Here is an 18,191-nt window from a genome sequence, read left to right on the forward strand (position 1 = left end):
CACACACACACACACACACACACACACACACACACACACACACACACACACACACACACTCTCCCATGTCCACGTCATCTGATTAAGGTAAAAAAACACAGTAATTACTTTTATTTTGTTCACGTTATTAAAGGCAATTGGATAGGTAATTTTAGAGGAAGCTAAAAATATCCAATATAAAGAAATTCCTTAATTTATTTTTGTAGTTCAGGCTTTTGTTTTTATTGGTTAAGATAATATTGTCACAGAGATCTGTTACAAGGGTGACGTCACTACAACAGAGTGGTCAGATGATCAGAGAGGTTGTTCGGGCCACTGCATAGTTCTTGTGCTGGTCTTCCCATTCTGGCTCACAAAACCAGCAGATGAGCACACCGGCAACCAGAAATCCACTGTGGCTTTAAAGATGAGAGAAAAGAGGAAGCAAGTAGAAGAAAACAACGACTCCCACTGCTGTTTGCAGCCATTGTGAGAGTTTTAACTAAGAGATGCTACACACAGCTTTTCTTGCTTTCGTCGACTTCAGCAGCGAAATTCCTCTCTGCAGTAGAGTAGTTGACAACTCCCACTAAAGTGCCAGAGAGTAACACCAACTCCTGCAAAGAAGAGAGCGTGAATATACACACGCGCAGAAGAGGTCATTTACAAGCAAACATTTTATCCAGATTATGTAAACCACTTTATTTGGAGGTAATACCGAAAGTGAATGGACTTGAAATGCCACTAAGACTACCTCATTGCAGGAAAATGGTGTGCACACAACTACGATAGGTACCTTGCATCAATGTTGGGTCTGTAAACTGTGATAGATGTTGGTAACTGAAATAATAATAATAGTAATAATTTTATTTCGTTTTCCAGATAAATTTGAGTGACCTGAAGGTTTGTTTCCAACCTGTCTGATCATTTAACTGCTTGTGTTTGTTTCTTTTTGGGGGATGTTGCTGTGCTCACAGATCTCAACAGTTACTGGGTTGAATACCATGGCCGAAATGAAGAAGGTAAGATCGAAGTTGGTGTGAGACTGAATTTAGTAATGGAGGCTGCAAACAGTGTATGGAGGGGTAGTCTCAAAGTGAAGTAAAATCAGTTTCGTGGGTTTGCGTGTTAACATGGCAGTTTACTTTGAAACTGAAAACCAGCGGACCCCTCACTGTTCCACACTGAACCAACTCACACTAATTTGACATGTGATAAACTGTGCTGTCACAGGTAAGTGTTTGTGGTTTGAGAGCAGGAAGAGACATTACTGAGCAGACGCCATTACATACAGAGGGATGGATTTCCAGGATCCATTCTTTTAGTGCTTTACCATGCTGCTGTATGGGCTACTCCTGCTGCCTTCTACACTTTGAGCAGTACAACTTTGTGAAGGAGAACACAATATTCAATATCTTGGAATCTATCTAATGACAGTATACTTCCTAACTGAGACCGGGACCGGTCAAAGACAATTTAGGGCCTTAAAAACTATTTAAACCGCCGACACCACCACCACTACCTAACAATACAAATTAATTAATTAATTAAAGGAAGAGTAAGTGACCTGTGGCTCAGGAGGTAGAGTGGGACATCCATTAATTGGAAGGTCGGGGGTTCGATTCCTGGCTCCTCCTGTCTGCATGTTGATGTGTCCTTTGGCACGATACTGAACCCCAAATTGCTCCCGATGTATTATCAGTGCATGTGAGTGAGAAAAAGAGCTGTATGTTTTTGTTAATTTTTCAATTTTTCATTTTAGAAAATCACTGTATGAATGTGGCTTGTAATGTAAAGCGCTTTGAGTGGTCGATAAGACTAGAAAAGCGCTATATAAGTGCAGTCCATTTAATTATAACTATTGGAATATATATATATATATATATAATTATAACTATAGAAACTATTGAAACAACTGCCCCTTCTCTTTCATCTGTCTCTATCTATGGATGCCTCTTGTTTTTTAAGACTGTGAGCCCCCCCTCATGGCTCTTAGTACATGGAGAGGTGCAGTCACAAGAGGAACTAATATAAAGGCCCCCTGTGGAAGTAGCTGAAAGCTGTTGTCGATCTGCTGTAAACGCCCCCTGATAACGTAATACAAAATGTTCACACCTAATCATTTTGAAAGAGCAATGGCCACTGGGGAAACCCCAACACTCGGCGGACCAATAGTGTAACTTCATCGCAAACTTAACTCTATCACTCACTCAGTCAGTCAGTCACGGACATTTGGGGATGTTGCACTGGACTGTGGCCGGTCCTGACAAAAAGAAGAGACAGACAGAAAAAAAAAAAAAGGGCATAAAATATAAGGGCACAAAGTGCAAGAAAAATCCACAATGACCACTTAAATGCTCCCTCAATAAAAAATGTATATACACAAATAATATATACATATATACTGATATACCAAATAAATTGTTAAATAAATGAAATAAGTGAAAGATAAAGACCTCATATTTAGTAATTCAGTGCTTTGTGCACCTCCTGGTGACCTGAGTAAATATTTGGTTCACTTCTGTCCTGTGTGGTCTCCAAATAAAACTATCATAGAAAACTACAGGGGAAACAAATCATACTGTTATTTAACATTTATAATTTAATCCAGTAATATTCTCGTATTATTTTTTTGTAATTAAACACCATTGAAAGGCTTTTGTTTGTAAGAAATTAAAATATTGAGGGTAATAACTTCTAATCACATCAAATCACAGGTAACACCCTACTGAGTGTCAGATTCAGCCTCAAGCTTGGAAGAAATAGTTTGAACAAGAAAAACAAACAAACAAACAAACAAAAAACTCAAGCATCACTTATTGCTTTTTCTGGTGCTTTCAACCACATCTCTCAGTCTTCATCATCAGTGGACAGTTTGCTCAGTTGTCAGACACATGGTTCACTTATCATCATCACATGACCTAGGCAAACTGAGCAAAATGGATAAGCTCAGGAAGTCCATGTGATGTAGTTGAAAGTGCCAGAAAAGCTAGTAGGTGGATCTTGAGATAAGATTTTTTTTTACAACTTTTTTTTTCTTCACAATTTCTGTATCCATACTGTACCAAATCAAAATCTTCCAAACCATAATCATATGATCTGAATGTGTAAATATATTATCCATCTGAATGAAAGCTGTTCTATCTAAACTCAGAGGACACCATGTGTGTTTGCTGCTCTCTATGGAGCCCCTCCTGCCCCTCCCCCTCCCCACTTCTCCTCCTGGAGCTGTTGGTGTGCCTGTGGTGAAATCTGATGCCACCATTTCATTCAGAGGGCTTTTCTGCTGCCGGCAAGCTGGACGGCTGCATTTGTCACCACTGCTTTTCATGTCACCACTCACCACCTGCTCCCCACATTCCTCTACATTCTCTCAAAGACCCCAGTTCCCCCTCCTTTCCCTCCTGCTCTTCCTCCTCATCTTTCTCCACTCCTCCTCCACCTCCTTCCCTTCCTCCTATGATAATTATTCCGCCTCCTTTAACTCCTTACCCTTGCTCCTCCTCTTTCTCCTCTCCACTTTACTTCTGCTACAATTGATTCATTCCTTTTCTTTGGATTCTTCATTTGATAATTGTTCACTCTGTCTCTTCCTTTGATTTTTTTTTTTTTTTTGACTTTAAGAGGGTCCAAGTCTACTAAAACACTCTTCTGAATGCAGCCTCTCTCATTTGGCCCCTGTCACACCTCCACCCCCTGCTCCCCCTGCCTCCCTCTTTCTCTTTTCTCTGTTTGCCTTCAGAAGCTGCCGATTAGGAGACAGCGTTCACCTGCTGCCTGACACTGCATAAACCAGCTGCTACTGTACCCCATCTCTCTCACACACACACACACACACACACACACACACACAGTCCTGTTGGGTTATTGTCAGTGTGAGTTTGGACATGAAATTGAAAGTCAGCCGGCTGACAAAGGCTGAAAAAGTCCCTATACTCATCTCTGGTGCATCCTAATGCTGTTGTTGCTGTTGAGCGTTCGGTGTGTGGTGTGTATTGACAAAGTGGCAGCATGTACACACTGTAAATACATTGTTCGCAGCATGGGTTGGTGTCTTGGTTTTATCCGCGGGCAAGGAAGAGGAGTTTAACATTAACCAGTGGCTCACCATCAGTTGAAAGACTACATGTAACAGCCTGTGTGCAGTGTTGTCAAAGTTAGAAAAGCACACAGTCTGCTGCTGTAGCACATCATTGCTGTCATCACAGGATCATTACAGTTTATTACAACTTTTATCTTATTTCCACCATCATTTCTTTATGTGTGCATGGTGCTTCCAAAACAGACCAAGTCTACATCAGGACCAGCCAGTTGATCCAAGTAGCCATTCAACAACACATACCTATATGCCATGGAAAATAATAAATACTGCTGCAATACTTTAAAACAGTCAGTGATTTTATTAACAAGAGCAAACTAAATTCTTTCAGAAAATGCACAGAAATAATGGAATAATGCTTCAAATATAAATAAAGTATATTTAATCACACTCCCCAGCCAATACATGCATTTAAATCGGCATAAAAAATATAAAGTTTAATGTGGTTAAAGCAGTAATGTAATCTGCACTGAATTATATATTAATATGACTGATTCTGACAGTATCTGTTGTCCACAGCTGCTGTACTACTGTAAGAAAAGCTTCTCCTTGAGGTCATTGAATCCCTGCAGCCATCTGAAGGCAGCACAGATATGTTCATTCATCTGCAGCCTCTGTACACTTCAGACTGGTCAGTTAAATAATAGAACAGTTTATTATTAGTGATTATTGATGCTGTGCTGAGGAAAAAAGCTGCCAGAAATTTGCTGCACATCAAAATGAAGTTTTTAGTGGTAAGGTGAATGGGAAGCAACAGCTGCTCAGAATGTTCTATCATACCCGACTAGGGATTATTTCCAATATCAATTAATCTGCTGATTGTCTTCTTTATTAATCATTTAGTCTATAAAACATCTGAAAACAGTGGAAATGCAATTAAATGTCATCAGATGTTTTGATGATAGCCAATTAATCACAACCAAAAGTGACAGTGCTTTTACTCTCCCAGCACCTACACTGTGTAATGAATTACTGTTCACAATCCACACAGCTACTTCTTTATTTCCTTTGAAATGTCAACTAAAGATTTTCTCTCTCCATGTGAATTTTCTATCATTTAATTTATTGTTTTATCTGTTTTATTGAATGATCTTATTAATGTCTTTCCTGGCTTTGTTAAAGCACTTTTTAACTGGGTTAAGAAAAGTGTTTACAATTTAAGTTATTATTATTGTTATAAGACTTAGCAGTGCAGCTCTTAAATCCATAAGTCACATTGAAATTTTATTTGTGCCCTTAATCATCACACATTGTGTCATTGTCACAGTCCATAATAAATATGAGATAACTGCAGTAACATGAATTTTACTGTTTTTTAATCAACATTATTCATGTTTATTATTATGCTATAATTGAATGTTATTAAATGTTGTTATACCCAATTTCTAAATCATTACAGCAGTGTCTGTAAATAATATTTCCACCCAACCAATAAGCATATCAATGTCAATTCTTTCCAGTGTGTGTGTGTGTGTGTGTGTGTGTGTGTGAGAACGAGAGAGAGAGAGAAACAGAGGTTATGATTATGCAGTAATCACTGACATCACCACCCCCTAGTGGCTAGTTGCTTGAATAGCTTGTAGAAGGTGAAATTTCCTGTACAACTTTCTTGAGAGGCCAACAATTCTATTCCTCCCTTTTGTTTGTGTACACAGAAGTTATCTGGGAATTTCCTTCATTCAGATTATATTTTCTCATATTTACCATGTCCAAATGTCAAAAATCAAGTTTTTCACTAAAGTCTTAGGGAGGTGAAGAAGACAACAGTGAGGTTTTGAAAAAAGCAAATATCTATCAAAGGTCGTAGGTTTGCCAAAACCAACCAAACTAGTAGGTATACGGAAGAGCACAAGTCTTGTGGATGAGTGGAAAATGATTTGCATGGTGAAAAAAAACCCATTTATGAATGCACAGCAAGTCAAAAACACTCTCCAGGATGTGGATGTACATCTTTCCTTGTCAGCGATCAAGAGTAGACATCATGACCTTAACCTCAGAGGATTCATCACAAGTTGCAAAACTCTGGTAATCATCAAAAACAGAAAAGCCAGGCTGCAGTTCACAAAAATACACAAAAAATAAGTGGTGGAGTTCTGGAACAAAGTTCTATGGACTGATGAAACAAAATCAACCTCTGTCAAAATGATCGAATGAGTCAAGTGTGTGTGAAAAAGAAACAGCCCATGACCCACAGCCACCCCTTCATCTCTCAAACATGGCGGTGGTTCTGTTGTGGCTCAGGCATGGATGACTCCAGTGGAACTGGCACACTGACATTTATTGATGATTTCACTGCTGACAGAAGCAGCAGAATGAATGCAGAGGCATGCAGGAGCATTCTGTGTGCTCAGATTCAGTCAAATGCATCAAAACTCATTGGAAGACGTTTCATCATTCTTCAAGACAACGCTCCTAAACATACGGCCAAAGCAACCACAGAGCTTTTCAGGGTGAGGAGGTGGAATATCCCCTTCTCTTCAGGCTGAGTCAATTACCTGATCTAAGTCCGATTGAGCAGCATTCCACTTGGTGAAGACCAGACTAAAGGCAGAGACCCCACAAATAGCAAGAGTTGAAGGAGGCTGTAGTAAAGCTCTACGAGAGCATCACCAGGGAAGATACAAAGCATCTGGTAATGTTTAGGGGGCCCACGCAGTTTTTTTCAATATCAATATAAACCTGCTAAAATTAAAGCCAAGACTTGACACTTTAATGTAGTATCCATTATTTTATTTCAAATAGAACTCAGAAAAAGAGCAAAAACTGTGGAACTGTCCACATACTTAGTCTGAACTGTAGGTTCTGTCTTCGTGCCACAAACTTCCACTGTTGTTCATGTGAAACACAAACCGCTCAAACGCTGCTGCATTGGGTGATGGATTACCTCAGTGTAATTGGAGTGAATTTGAACTGTATCACAAAAACACAATCTTAGAAATTCAAACCCTTACTCCGCTGCCATGTTTCAAAACCAAAACACACTTCTGCACTTGAAGCAGGTCAGTACTGTGTAAGTTTCAAACACAAACATATCTTCCAGCATTAGTTTTTTGGTTTAAAGATGTTGGCTTGTGATATTTGCATAATAGTAATTTTGCAAACTGCACTTCCATACCACTATAAATTCTATAGATGAAGATTATTCCTTATAGTACTGCAGCTGACAATTACTTTCTTCATTAATCAATTGTTTGGTCCAAAAAATGTCACAGTAAAACATACCCATATCACGTTTCAAAAGCCCAAGCTGACGTACAGTTAGTTCTGCAAGTATTTGGACAATGACAATTTTATTAATTTTGTCCCTGTACACCACTACGATGGATTTGAAACAAAGCCATCAAGATGTGATTCAAGAGTAAACTTTTAGCTTTAATTCAAGGGTTTTAACAAAAATTTTGCATTAACTGCTTAGGAATTACAGCCATTTTTGTAAATATTCCTTAATTTCCAGAGGCTCAAAAGTAATTGGACAATTGACTTTTACATGGTAAAATTAGTCAAATAAAAGGTTTTGGAGTTTTCCAAGTGTTGAATGTGCATTTGGTTGCTGTTTATGGGAATTCTCAATATGTAGTCCAAAGAGGTGTAGACGCAAAACAAGAACGACATCACTAGGCCAAAAAAACAAAACAAACCTATCAGACAGTTGGCAAAAACTTTAAGAGTGGCCAAAATAGCAATTGCAAGGAATGCACTGGCGAGCTAAGCAACACCAAAAAAGGGGCATGGGCATGTATGGCTACCAATGGAACGGGGTCACTGGTGTTGTTTGATGATGTGACTGCTGATAGACGTAGCAGGATGAATTATGAAGTGTATGTAAGTACCTCATAAGTTCACTTAGAGCATTTCAATAAATGTACTTAGTTATTTTCTACACTACACAAAAGTAGCATGAGTTGCTTCAATCTTCAAGGCAAATCTCAAAGAATACAGACACTTCAGACACCAAAGATGAAATTTGGTTTCAAAATTTTATGTGTCTTTGTTCTATTAAGTATTTTTTGAAAACAAATCTCTCATTGTTGTTGTCAAACAAGAAAAACAGTCTTTCTCCTGAGCTGGATTCACACTGAGGCTAAAGGGTGACTGCATTCATCTCCTCAGATTGATCCAGTTTAATGAGGATCGTGGACTTCTCTGCATGTGACACCTTCCCATCAGAATGTGAGAGCAAAGACTTCACTCAAAGATGACCTTCAAACTGACACAGTCACTGCTTCAGAGTCCAAACCCTCCGCAGACCAGTCACTTGCTGTTGCCTGTGAGGCTGACATCAACTCAGCTTGCCTCTTCTGTGCAGGAGCCAGAGGTCAGCTCAGCTCCTCCTCATCACCACCATCAGGAGAGATTTAGAAAGAAGTCCCCTCAGAGGTTTTGATGTAATCCTTGAAGTCAGTTGGTACGCTCAACATAGAGCAGACCTGGACAATACCAGAAAGTGGTTAGCTAGTGTGCATTAAATGCTCTAATGCAGGAAATTTACGTGTAATTCGCAGGAAGCCAAGTTGGTATGCAAGACATTCATACTGAGACTTGCATAATGTCAACACAGGACACACAGTGAAAGCAGTATGTTAGCAGAGCAGCAGCAGCAGAATCTTCAGACTTCTGCCTGTGTGTACACAGTACGTGCGCAGGCACAGTATTAAGTTGTAGGTCAGCCACATTTTGACAGCTCTACACAATCAATGCAGTTACATATGTAAAATGGAAGACCAAAAATTTGAGAAAACTAGATTTATTGACTCCTGCCACCAGTCAAGTTGCAGTTTACATCCGTGTTTGTTCAGACCTAAAATATTTGTTGTGAAGAATTTAATTTTAAAAAAAAAGCATTGTGTATTTTATCATAATTAAGGTATGAATTCTTGAGTTATGGCCAAAAACATGTTTTGTGAGAAGTCATGGTTGACTTTTGACCACCAAATTGTAATCAGTTCCATCATGAGTCCAAATGAACGTTTGTGCCAAACTTGAAGAAATTCCTGCAATGCGTTCACATGAATGGGATGGACAGACAACCCCAAAACACAGTGTATTTTGTCAGAAATAGTTTATAAACTTTTGAGTTATGGCCAGTGACAGTTACATGCACACCCGCAAGTAAAATACGTATCGTTTTATGGTCTGTGTAGACAATTGCATTGATTGAAGAAAAAAAAAAAAAAAAAGGACCTCATCTGTTCCATCAGATGTGTGTCACACAGTGAAAAATGATGCTGAAATTTAGACAGGTAAAATCTGTTACTAAAGAGGGTGTATTCAGGTAAAGTTAAATCTAATACCTCATATTTACAAATTTAATACCTGACAGTGCCCAACCCGAGGGCTTTCCTCCTTCAATGCACACCCGCTATGTTAGATTCTGTTCCATCTATGTGACATTAGTGACAATATTTACCTTTAGATAAAACATCAATGTAGGTCATTCGGTAGAGCCATAATGAATCTAAATATTTTGTAGAAGACTTTGCAATAGAGTGGTGTGAATTTCTCTCTGCAGGTCAGTATGAAAAGCAACTAGTAGTGGCTTTATCAAAGATTTTCCCAACAGGTAGGTTTATTAGCTTCGGCATAAAGGTAAGCATTAGCTTAGCTCTGGGTATTACAGGCTATTGCAACATCTGAATCTGCTGCTACGTGAAGGCACGAGAAAGTCAAATCGTGAATTTATAGCTTTGTGTGTGTTAATTATTGCTGTTGTCTTGCTGTAAACTGCGTCTATGTTGTTTCTTTATCTAAACATTACTCTACTTATTTCCTAGTTCAGACTCTGGTTTTAAGTCCATTGGGCTCCATTTTGTCAGAGAAAATCACTGCTCCACCTAGACGTCTCCTCTGATGTGTGATTGACAGTCATTGGTCTAATTAGTGTTGACAGGAGGTTACTTCTCATTTCTTTGAAATGCAGAGAATGCGGGACTAATATGGGTAAACAGTTGGATTTTTGGGGCTGTTGGGGTCATCTGTCTATTGATATTGGAGTTAGTGATACTCCCTTAGAGTTCAGGACAAACCTATCATTGAGTCTCTTGTTGGGTAGAACTAGGTGAAGCTGCTCTGTGGTGTATTCAGTTGTTGCTCCAATATAAATAGTCCAATATAAAGATTAAAAAAAAAAAAAAAAAAAAAAAAAAATCGGAAAAATGGTGATCTACTGGTCTCTACTGGTCCACTGTGGCTTGTGGCTGAATGATTGTGTGTGTGTGTGTGTGTGTGTGTGTATGTGTGTGTGTTTGTGTACACACACCCATGCCTTTCTATGGTCGTGTAGAAATATTTCAGTTTGAATCCATCTTTGTGAGGACACATTTGGCCCTTAGAATTTCAAAGGGCTGTTTGATGTTTAAGGCTTGGTTTTAATCTTCAGGTTAGAATTAGGTTTAGGTTAAGGTTAGGGTTGGGGTTAGGCATTTAGTTGTGATGGTTCAGGATAGTGTAAGGGACTAAGGAGTGCATCATGTCAATGAGTGTCCTCACATCCCTGAAAATTAAAATGAATTAAGTCCAACTTTTATGAGCTGTATGTACACATTATAACCCTTATAATCAAAGTGAAAATAGCATTTTTTTTTTAAATTCTGCACTATGTCTAAAAATTAATTAGCAACATTTCTGGTTTGATTAAGTGATTAGCCCTTACAGTATGCCATTATAAACTTTGTCAGGTGCAACCAATAAACTTACAGATCAAACACCAGGCTAATTTCCCAAGGTGACATCAATTGGTTTTGATTGCTTCAGAATAAAACCAGCTATTTCTTGAAGGTTCCACTACTAGTAGTGCATGGTACTGTAAAGAATTCACCATGGTTGGGAAAGTGCTTTCAGAAGACAACCAGGATAAAGTTGTAGAAAGGTACAAGGTAGGAGACGGCTACAAAGAGATTTCCAAGGCTTTAGCTATCCCTCTGAGTACCATTAAGAGAATAATTAAGAAGGGGAAAGTGTATGGCCACCAACACCTTGCCTAGATAATGCTGTTCATCCAAACTGGATGTCCGAGTCAGAAGGACACTGATCAGAGAAGCTACCAAGAGGCCAACGGCAACTTTTAAGGAGTTACAGGTCTTTATGGTTGGGACCTATCAGTCTGTGCATGTGACAACAATCTCTCAAGCTTTACACAAAACTGGTCTGTATGGCAAGGTGGCAAGAAAGAGGCCTTTTCTTAAAGGAGTAGCAGTAGTAGTAGTATCCTCTGCTCAACTGGGCAATTAGTCAGAACTGAAGGGAAATGGATGCTGCGAAGTAAACCCAAATTCTTGCTGAAAACCTGTGTCCCTCTGCTAGATAGCTGAAGATGGCGATTAACCTAAATATATAGCCAAAAGAACACAGCAATGGCTTAAGGAAAAGGAAATGTCCTTAAGTGGCCAAGTTAGAGCCTGGACTTAAATCCAATTTTTTAAAAAAAGTGGATGGACTTGGAAAGAGAGAAGTCCTTTTCTGCTCACCACAGAATTTAAATGAACTTGAACAATTCTGCAAAGAAGAATGGGCAAAAATTCCGAAACAGACTGATGGCTGTGATTACAACAAAAAGGTGGCTTTAAGAAGTACTAAATCAGGAGACTGATGACAACCCTGATATTCTAGTTTTTCATTTCTTAATATTTTTCAGAACTTCCACCTTTTTGTCGTGAGTTTGATGCTGCATGGGCAAATTTGTAAATAAAGCTGGAAAGAGTTTGTGGTGGTGTTCAGAGGAAAAATTATGAAATTGTGTCACTGTCCAATTAATTTTATACATTTATACACGCACATAGTTCGGTCCATAAGTATTTGGACAGCAACACAATTTTTGTAATTTTGCCTCTATACCACTGCAATGGACTTGTAGGGAACAAGTCAAAATGTGATTAAAGTGTAGACTTTTATCATTAATTCAAGGGGTTTAACACAAATCTGGCATTAACCATTGACAACAGCCATTTTTATACAGTCCTTCATTTTCAGAGGCTCAAAAGTAATTGGACGAATCAACATAATTATAAGTATTATTTTAATACTTTGATGAAAATCCTCTGCAGTCAATGACTTTCTGAATTCTGGAACTCATGGATATCACCAAATGCCGAGTTTCCTCCCTTGAGATACTTTGCCAGGTCTTTACTTCAGCCACCTTCAGTTGCTGCTTGCTCCTGGGGCTTTCTGCCCTCAGCTTTGTCTTCAGGAATTGAAAAGTGTGCTCAGTTGGGTTGAGGTCAGGTGACTGGCTTGGCCATTGAAGAATTTGCATTGAGAAGCTCTCGGGTTGCTTTTACAGTATGTTTTGGGTCGTTCTCCATCTGTACTGTGAAGCAACGTCCTATCAGTTTTGCAGCATTTGGCTGAATCTGAGCAGATAGTATAGAACTATACACTTCATAATTCATCCTGCTACGTCTGTCAGCAGTCACATCATCAATAAACACCAGTGACCCAGTTCCATTGGCAGCCATACACACCCATGCCATAACACTACCTCCACCATGTTTGACAGATGATGTTTTGGCTTTGGATCATGAGCCGTTCCTTTCTATCTGCATGCTCCTCTCTTCCAATCATTTTGGTACAAGTTAATCTTGGTTTCATCTGTCCAAAGAATCTGGTTCGAGAACTGGTCAGGTTTTTTTTTAGAAGGTTTCTGGCAAAGTCTAATATTGCCTCTCTGATCTTGGCTCTGTTCTCTGTTACCAGTGCTTTGCACCTTGTGGTAAACTCTCTGTATTTACATTCATGAAGGCGTCTCTTGATTGTAGACTGCGACAAGGACACGCCTGACCAGCGAGTGTCAGGCCTTGCTGGATGTTGAGAAGGGGTTTTTCTTCACCAAGGAAAGAATTCTGCGATCATCCATTTAATTTGTCTTCCACGGTCTTCCTGGCCTTTTGGTGTTGCTGGGCTCACCAGTACATTCCTTCTTTTTAAGGATGTTGATTTTGCCACACCTAAAGTTTCTGCCATCTGTCCGATTGGTTTTTCAGCCTGATGATGGTCTCTTTCATTTGCATCAACACCTCTTTGGACCACATATTCAGAGTTCCCGTGAACAGCTACAAAATGCAAAGTCAACATGTGGAGTCCACTCCAGACTTTTGATCTGCTTAATATGTCATTAAGTAATGAGGGAAAAGGCCACACCTGGCTATGAAACTGATCAACTGTCTATTGTCCATTTACTTTTGAGACTAAAAATGAGAGATTATGTATAAAAATGGCTGTAAACACACACACACACACACACACACAAAATTTAGCCTGAACATTAAAACTGGTAACTGGTTTTAATGTTGTGGCTGACTGATGTAGTGACAGGATTGCAATTAACATGTCTGTTAATTGCATGCTGTTTGAGCTGACCAGCTTTTCCCTCACTTATAACGCTGTTGTAGGTAACAGCAGCAGTATTTTTAATGAAAAGGGTTTGACAGCCAACATACCTGGACCACAACAGCTTACAGTAGACATCGCTGGTACCAATTCAGCATTAATAACTTGATCAGCTCTGGTTATATCATCCTTCACTGTCACCAGTTTCAAGTATATCAAGTACCTGTCTGAACTTGGCTCGAAGCTTCTCCATGTCTTCCTGTAGCTTTGCAGACTTCGGATCATCATGAGGAGAATTTTGGATCAAACCTAGGAGAGCCTCCAGAGCTTTCATACGCTTTCTGAAGACAGACAGACACACACACACACACACATAAGGGCACAGAATGATCAAACAGGACACACACTGTGGCTCTGATGTGAATCTTAGGACTCTTTCAGAAACAAGTCACGTCCATGGTCAGTAAATATTTTCTGAATGCTTTTTCTTGAAAGGCTACACAGTTTCTGTGTCAGTGTCAATGTCCAGCTGAATATGGTGTATATTCTTTTAATTTTGTAATATAAAACCCACAGTGAAAACTCCCTGACATTCCCCAGTTTCCCGAAAGAATAAACCTAACTCCCTGTATGGACATATCTAGAAAACAGCATCTCAAAATAGACATATTCCAGGCCCATGTTCTTCATACATGAATCACTGAGTTGGCTTTCATTTAATGATTCAAAATAAATCTGACGTTTTCAAATTTTTCAGTTAGTTTAATCCAATTATGTTAGAATAGCATTTATTTGTAACAAGTGTTTACATCCAAACCTGCAAAAGTGCATCTTATGCACAGTTTGCTGGGTCATGAGGGCATGTTGTACGGACAAATACCATGACAGAGAGCAAACAACGATACAGCAAGTAATGTAAATAATGCTAGCTAGGCTGTGGGTTAGCAGAGTATCGCTACAGTTGCTGCAGTGAAGCTAATATGCAGACAGGACAGGAGGGTTTCCCAGAGCCAGCACAGCTCCTGCAGACAGCGTTACTCACAAATTTCCTGCTACTATAGCTAACACCACACCAACACCATATCTTGGTAAATCAGAAAGTAAGCTGAATGTCCGTGGGCAAGTCACTGAACGATTCAGACACACAAATGCGAGACCGGTACCTGCCTACTAACTAACCAGATGGGATTAGCAATCACAAACATTAGCAAACAGGACAAAACAATGTTGACCTACTGGCTTTGTGAAACAGAGCAAAATTAACATCTATACATACCTGTAGAACAGAAACAGAGCAACCTCCTCATCTGTCTTTATGTTTTTCAACTCTTGGAGGTCTCCCCACCATAGTTCGGGACTACCGGGACAAGTCCCAGTGGGCTGTCAAGTGGACTGCTGCATTGGTGGGCCATTTAAAAAAAAATTCACAAAGTTTTTAAACGGCCCTGTCATTCTCTTCACCGGCCCTATCTGTGTGCCTGTCATCCAGGGTGTGGGCCAGTTCCAGCGGGTAAATCTAGGGCTGACTTTATACCCCAGTCCAACCGTGCAGTCTCCATTGTGGGAAAGCCTCACCAATGTTAACACTGGTCTTCCCCCTGGCCTAATCATAGCCCTTCAATCTCAACATTTGCTACTCAGACTTTCTACTCTTAGGCTTTTAATCGGCCATATTTCCTTCTGTTGTGTAGCATGTTAGCATATGCCAGAATTACCATCTCTCTAGCTCCCACCGCCCCCTTTTAACCCCCTCCCTCTCCTGTGTAGAAGCACCATCGCGCTCAGGTGAAATTGTCAGTCCGAGCCACTTTGTTCTTATCCCATTTACAGAGCCAGGGCTGTGTAGAAACATCAGATTTAAAAACAAAAACAAAACAAAAAAACAAGCAACAACAACTCACACACAGAGAACGGAGTGCTAGCGGACCATGAGGAGATATTAACTCATTACATGGATTGAAACAAATCATTTTAATAATTGGATTAAGTTTATTAAATTGCTATAATCAATATAATTGTGTATTAATCACTATTTCGTAAAACTTTACCATGCAATTAAATCTCAAAACATCACTAACAATACAGCCATATACACTCATTATAACTTATTATATAGCAAAAATAGAAGTGTGGAAACTGAAGGCATTATGGAATACAATGTACCAGTAACAATACTGTGTTGACACACAGAGAATGACACTCCTGTCCACAAACCTATTGCCCTAGTGCATGCCGTGAGGCTTCCCTTACATAGGGGTGACTGTGGCTCAGGAAGTAGAGTGGGTCGTCCACTAACTGGACAGTTGGTGGTTCGATCCCCGGCTCCTCCAGTCTGAATGTCGAAGTGTCCTTGGGCAAGATACTGAACCCCAAATTGCCCCGATGTATGTGTGTGTAGGAAGTGCTGTATGCATTGTAAAAAGAGCTGTATGAATGTGTGTGAGAATGGGTGAATGTGGCACTATATCAGTGCAGTCCATTTACCAACACCACAGTACCCAGTACTCTGCCAGTCATATGAATACTGATCTGGGTTTTAACTCTACTTTGTGCCAAAGAAACCATTCGCATAATGTATGTAGGTTATGAGAAATACAAGAAAATAAAAGACACTATTATAGTGCCCCAATAGTGTTTTGAGGTAAAACTTCAGGAAGTTGATTATCTTGTTTGAGGAGACTATACCTTGATTTGACATCTTTGTTATTTTGGAGAAGACATTTCCATGTGATGGCAAACCCATAGTAGAAGGAAATCTGTAGGAGGTTAAAATGCCAGAGACAGTAAACAGATTAAGAGCAACACAACCCAACTCATTCATAAAAGAAAGAAGTTCTAAGCAGTCTGACTTCGCATGTATTTAACCCAACATTACAGACACAAGAGGGTCATAAGGAGCAGTGCTAAATATTCATACAGATAAAAGTAAAACCCTTAGTACACATTCTACTGAATAGCGCCCCAGTCATATTCACAGCTAACTCACTCACTTCGGTGGACAACTTGGCCCCATGAGAGGCCCCATGTCTGCGACCATCTTGCAGTCCTCGGCGGGTCCCTTTCTCAAATCCCTCCCGGTAGCCCTCCCCTCGGAACCTGAAAAACAAATCACACTACCCTCACTCAGTGGCTGTAGTTAGAGACCATTTTTACTTTTCATGATCTTTATTTGAATATGCTGGACGCTGCTTGGCAGGAGAAGTACAACTACGTTTAACTTAAAACTAAAGTAGAGCGATTTCACCGTCGTTAGCATCGATGCCTTTCACTGGACACCTGGGTGTCAGCGCGTTTGGACATACAACCTAAAGTTCGATTTTTTTCCCGAAACACGTGCTCTGTCGTATCTCGGGTGCGTGCCGAAGAGAGAACCCCCTCCCGGTGATTCAGCGAAGGTTTTGAGGTGTTTCCTAGCAGGTAGAACGTACCCAAGTAAACAAGACAACACTCAGCTGCCAGAAAACTCACCGTTCATCCGCCAGAAGAATACTGTCAAACAGATCTTCATTTCCAGGCCCGCCAGCCATCTTCAACTGACGTTACAAGCTTCTTCTGTGAAACTGTTGTCAAAAGTCTTCACTGCCCGTCTGCTTTAGTCAGCTTGGCCGTTAGCCGTCGCGCTGCTCGCCGCTGAGCAGCAGCAGCAGCAGCAGCAGCAGCAGCAGCAGCTGTTGTTGTTGTTGTTGTTGTTGTTGTTGTTGTTGTTGTTGTTGTTGTTTTTCTTGTTCTTCTTCTTCTTCTTCTTGTTCTTGTTCTTGTTCTTGTTCTTGTTCTTCTTCTTCTTCTTCTTCTTCTTCTTCTTCTTCTTCTTCTTCTTCTTCTTCTGCTGCTGCTGCTGCTGCTGCTGCTGCTGCTGCTTCTTCTTCTTGTCCGTCGAAGAAGCAGACGAGGCGTAATGCTGCCCTCCACAGACAGAAATGTGCTATTCATCTTTTATTTCTGAGATTTCTAGGTACGGGCCATTGGGGTGTAGATATTTTAAACCTTTACTAAACTGGGAATAAGTTGGGAAATCTTTTCAGAAAAAAACGACTTGAAAAGAATTGAAAGAAAAAGAATCAAGTCCCAATCTGATAAACTCCTAAATAGCTGTTGCCTTTCACCTCTGTATTTATCACTGGAAAATAAGACGTGCTGGACTGTCTCTAAATTGCCACATTGCCAGAATCCATCTGGATGTTTGCCTAGGACTTTCTAGTAGCTGGATAGGCCACAATGTCCAAGTCTCAACTTAGTTAGAACCACATCGTCTCTTCTCACAGAGTTCACAAATAACGCTTCCCTTTAAATGGTGTCTGCTGAGAAAAACTGTACGTGCCCCTCTGCTCTCTTTTCCACTCTTTCTGCCCTTGTATAGCTGTTGTTTTCCTTTGAAAAATGAAAGCACTCCAGTTTTCCCAACAGAAGATGCAGATCAATGATTTTGTGTGAACAGTCAGGCAGTCTCGATATATTCATACAAGTGGGTGTATGTTGCAGTCAGTGGTGGGTGACAATAATAATAATAAAAATGATGATAATGATAATAATTAAGTTAAACTTATAAGGATTCAAGGAATTTATTGTCATGTGCCACCAGTGCATTTTCCCTACAATAAAACCGTATACACATATACACAATGTACATTTGCTATCCCACAGAGTTAGACACACAGTGTACATTAAAAAGAATGCACTTGAATAAATAGAAAAGAAAACTCAGTACGCTTTTGGCTCCTTGACCGTTTTGCCTGCAGACTGTTGAAAAAATAAGGATGAAAGTTGTCTGTAGAGGAGTGATTTATGTCTTGAT

At 39.8% G+C, this 18,191-nt stretch overlaps 1 protein-coding gene across 4 annotated transcripts; it reads right to left on the reverse strand.

Moving 5' to 3' along the window:
* Positions 1-214: 214 nt before the first annotated feature.
* Positions 215-17,120, reverse strand: lto1 (LTO1 maturation factor of ABCE1). Of its 4 annotated transcripts, XR_005707777.1 has the most exons (8): positions 16,868-17,120; positions 16,390-16,495; positions 16,085-16,155; positions 13,623-13,740; positions 2,190-2,242; positions 1,547-1,703; positions 500-596; positions 215-398 (listed from the first exon to the last, which is right to left on the reverse strand). XR_005707777.1 is itself a non-coding variant. In XM_040131027.1 (6 exons), exons 1-5 carry the CDS (start codon positions 16,924-16,926, stop codon positions 2,198-2,200), a joined length of 399 nt encoding a protein of 132 aa, XP_039986961.1. In that variant the 5' UTR covers positions 16,927-17,120; the 3' UTR covers positions 215-596; positions 2,190-2,197. The 4 variants fall into 4 exon arrangements, 2 of the variants coding, with proteins under 2 accessions (XP_039986961.1, XP_039986949.1); XR_005707776.1 differs by having other exon boundaries at positions 215-596; XM_040131027.1 differs by lacking the exon at positions 1,547-1,703 and having other exon boundaries at positions 215-596.
* Between the last annotated feature and the right edge of the window lie 1,071 nt (positions 17,121-18,191).

Source organism: Xiphias gladius, chromosome 1, assembly GCF_016859285.1.
Source record: "Xiphias gladius isolate SHS-SW01 ecotype Sanya breed wild chromosome 1, ASM1685928v1, whole genome shotgun sequence".
In the NCBI taxonomy this organism is placed as follows: domain Eukaryota; kingdom Metazoa; phylum Chordata; class Actinopteri; order Istiophoriformes; family Xiphiidae; genus Xiphias; species Xiphias gladius.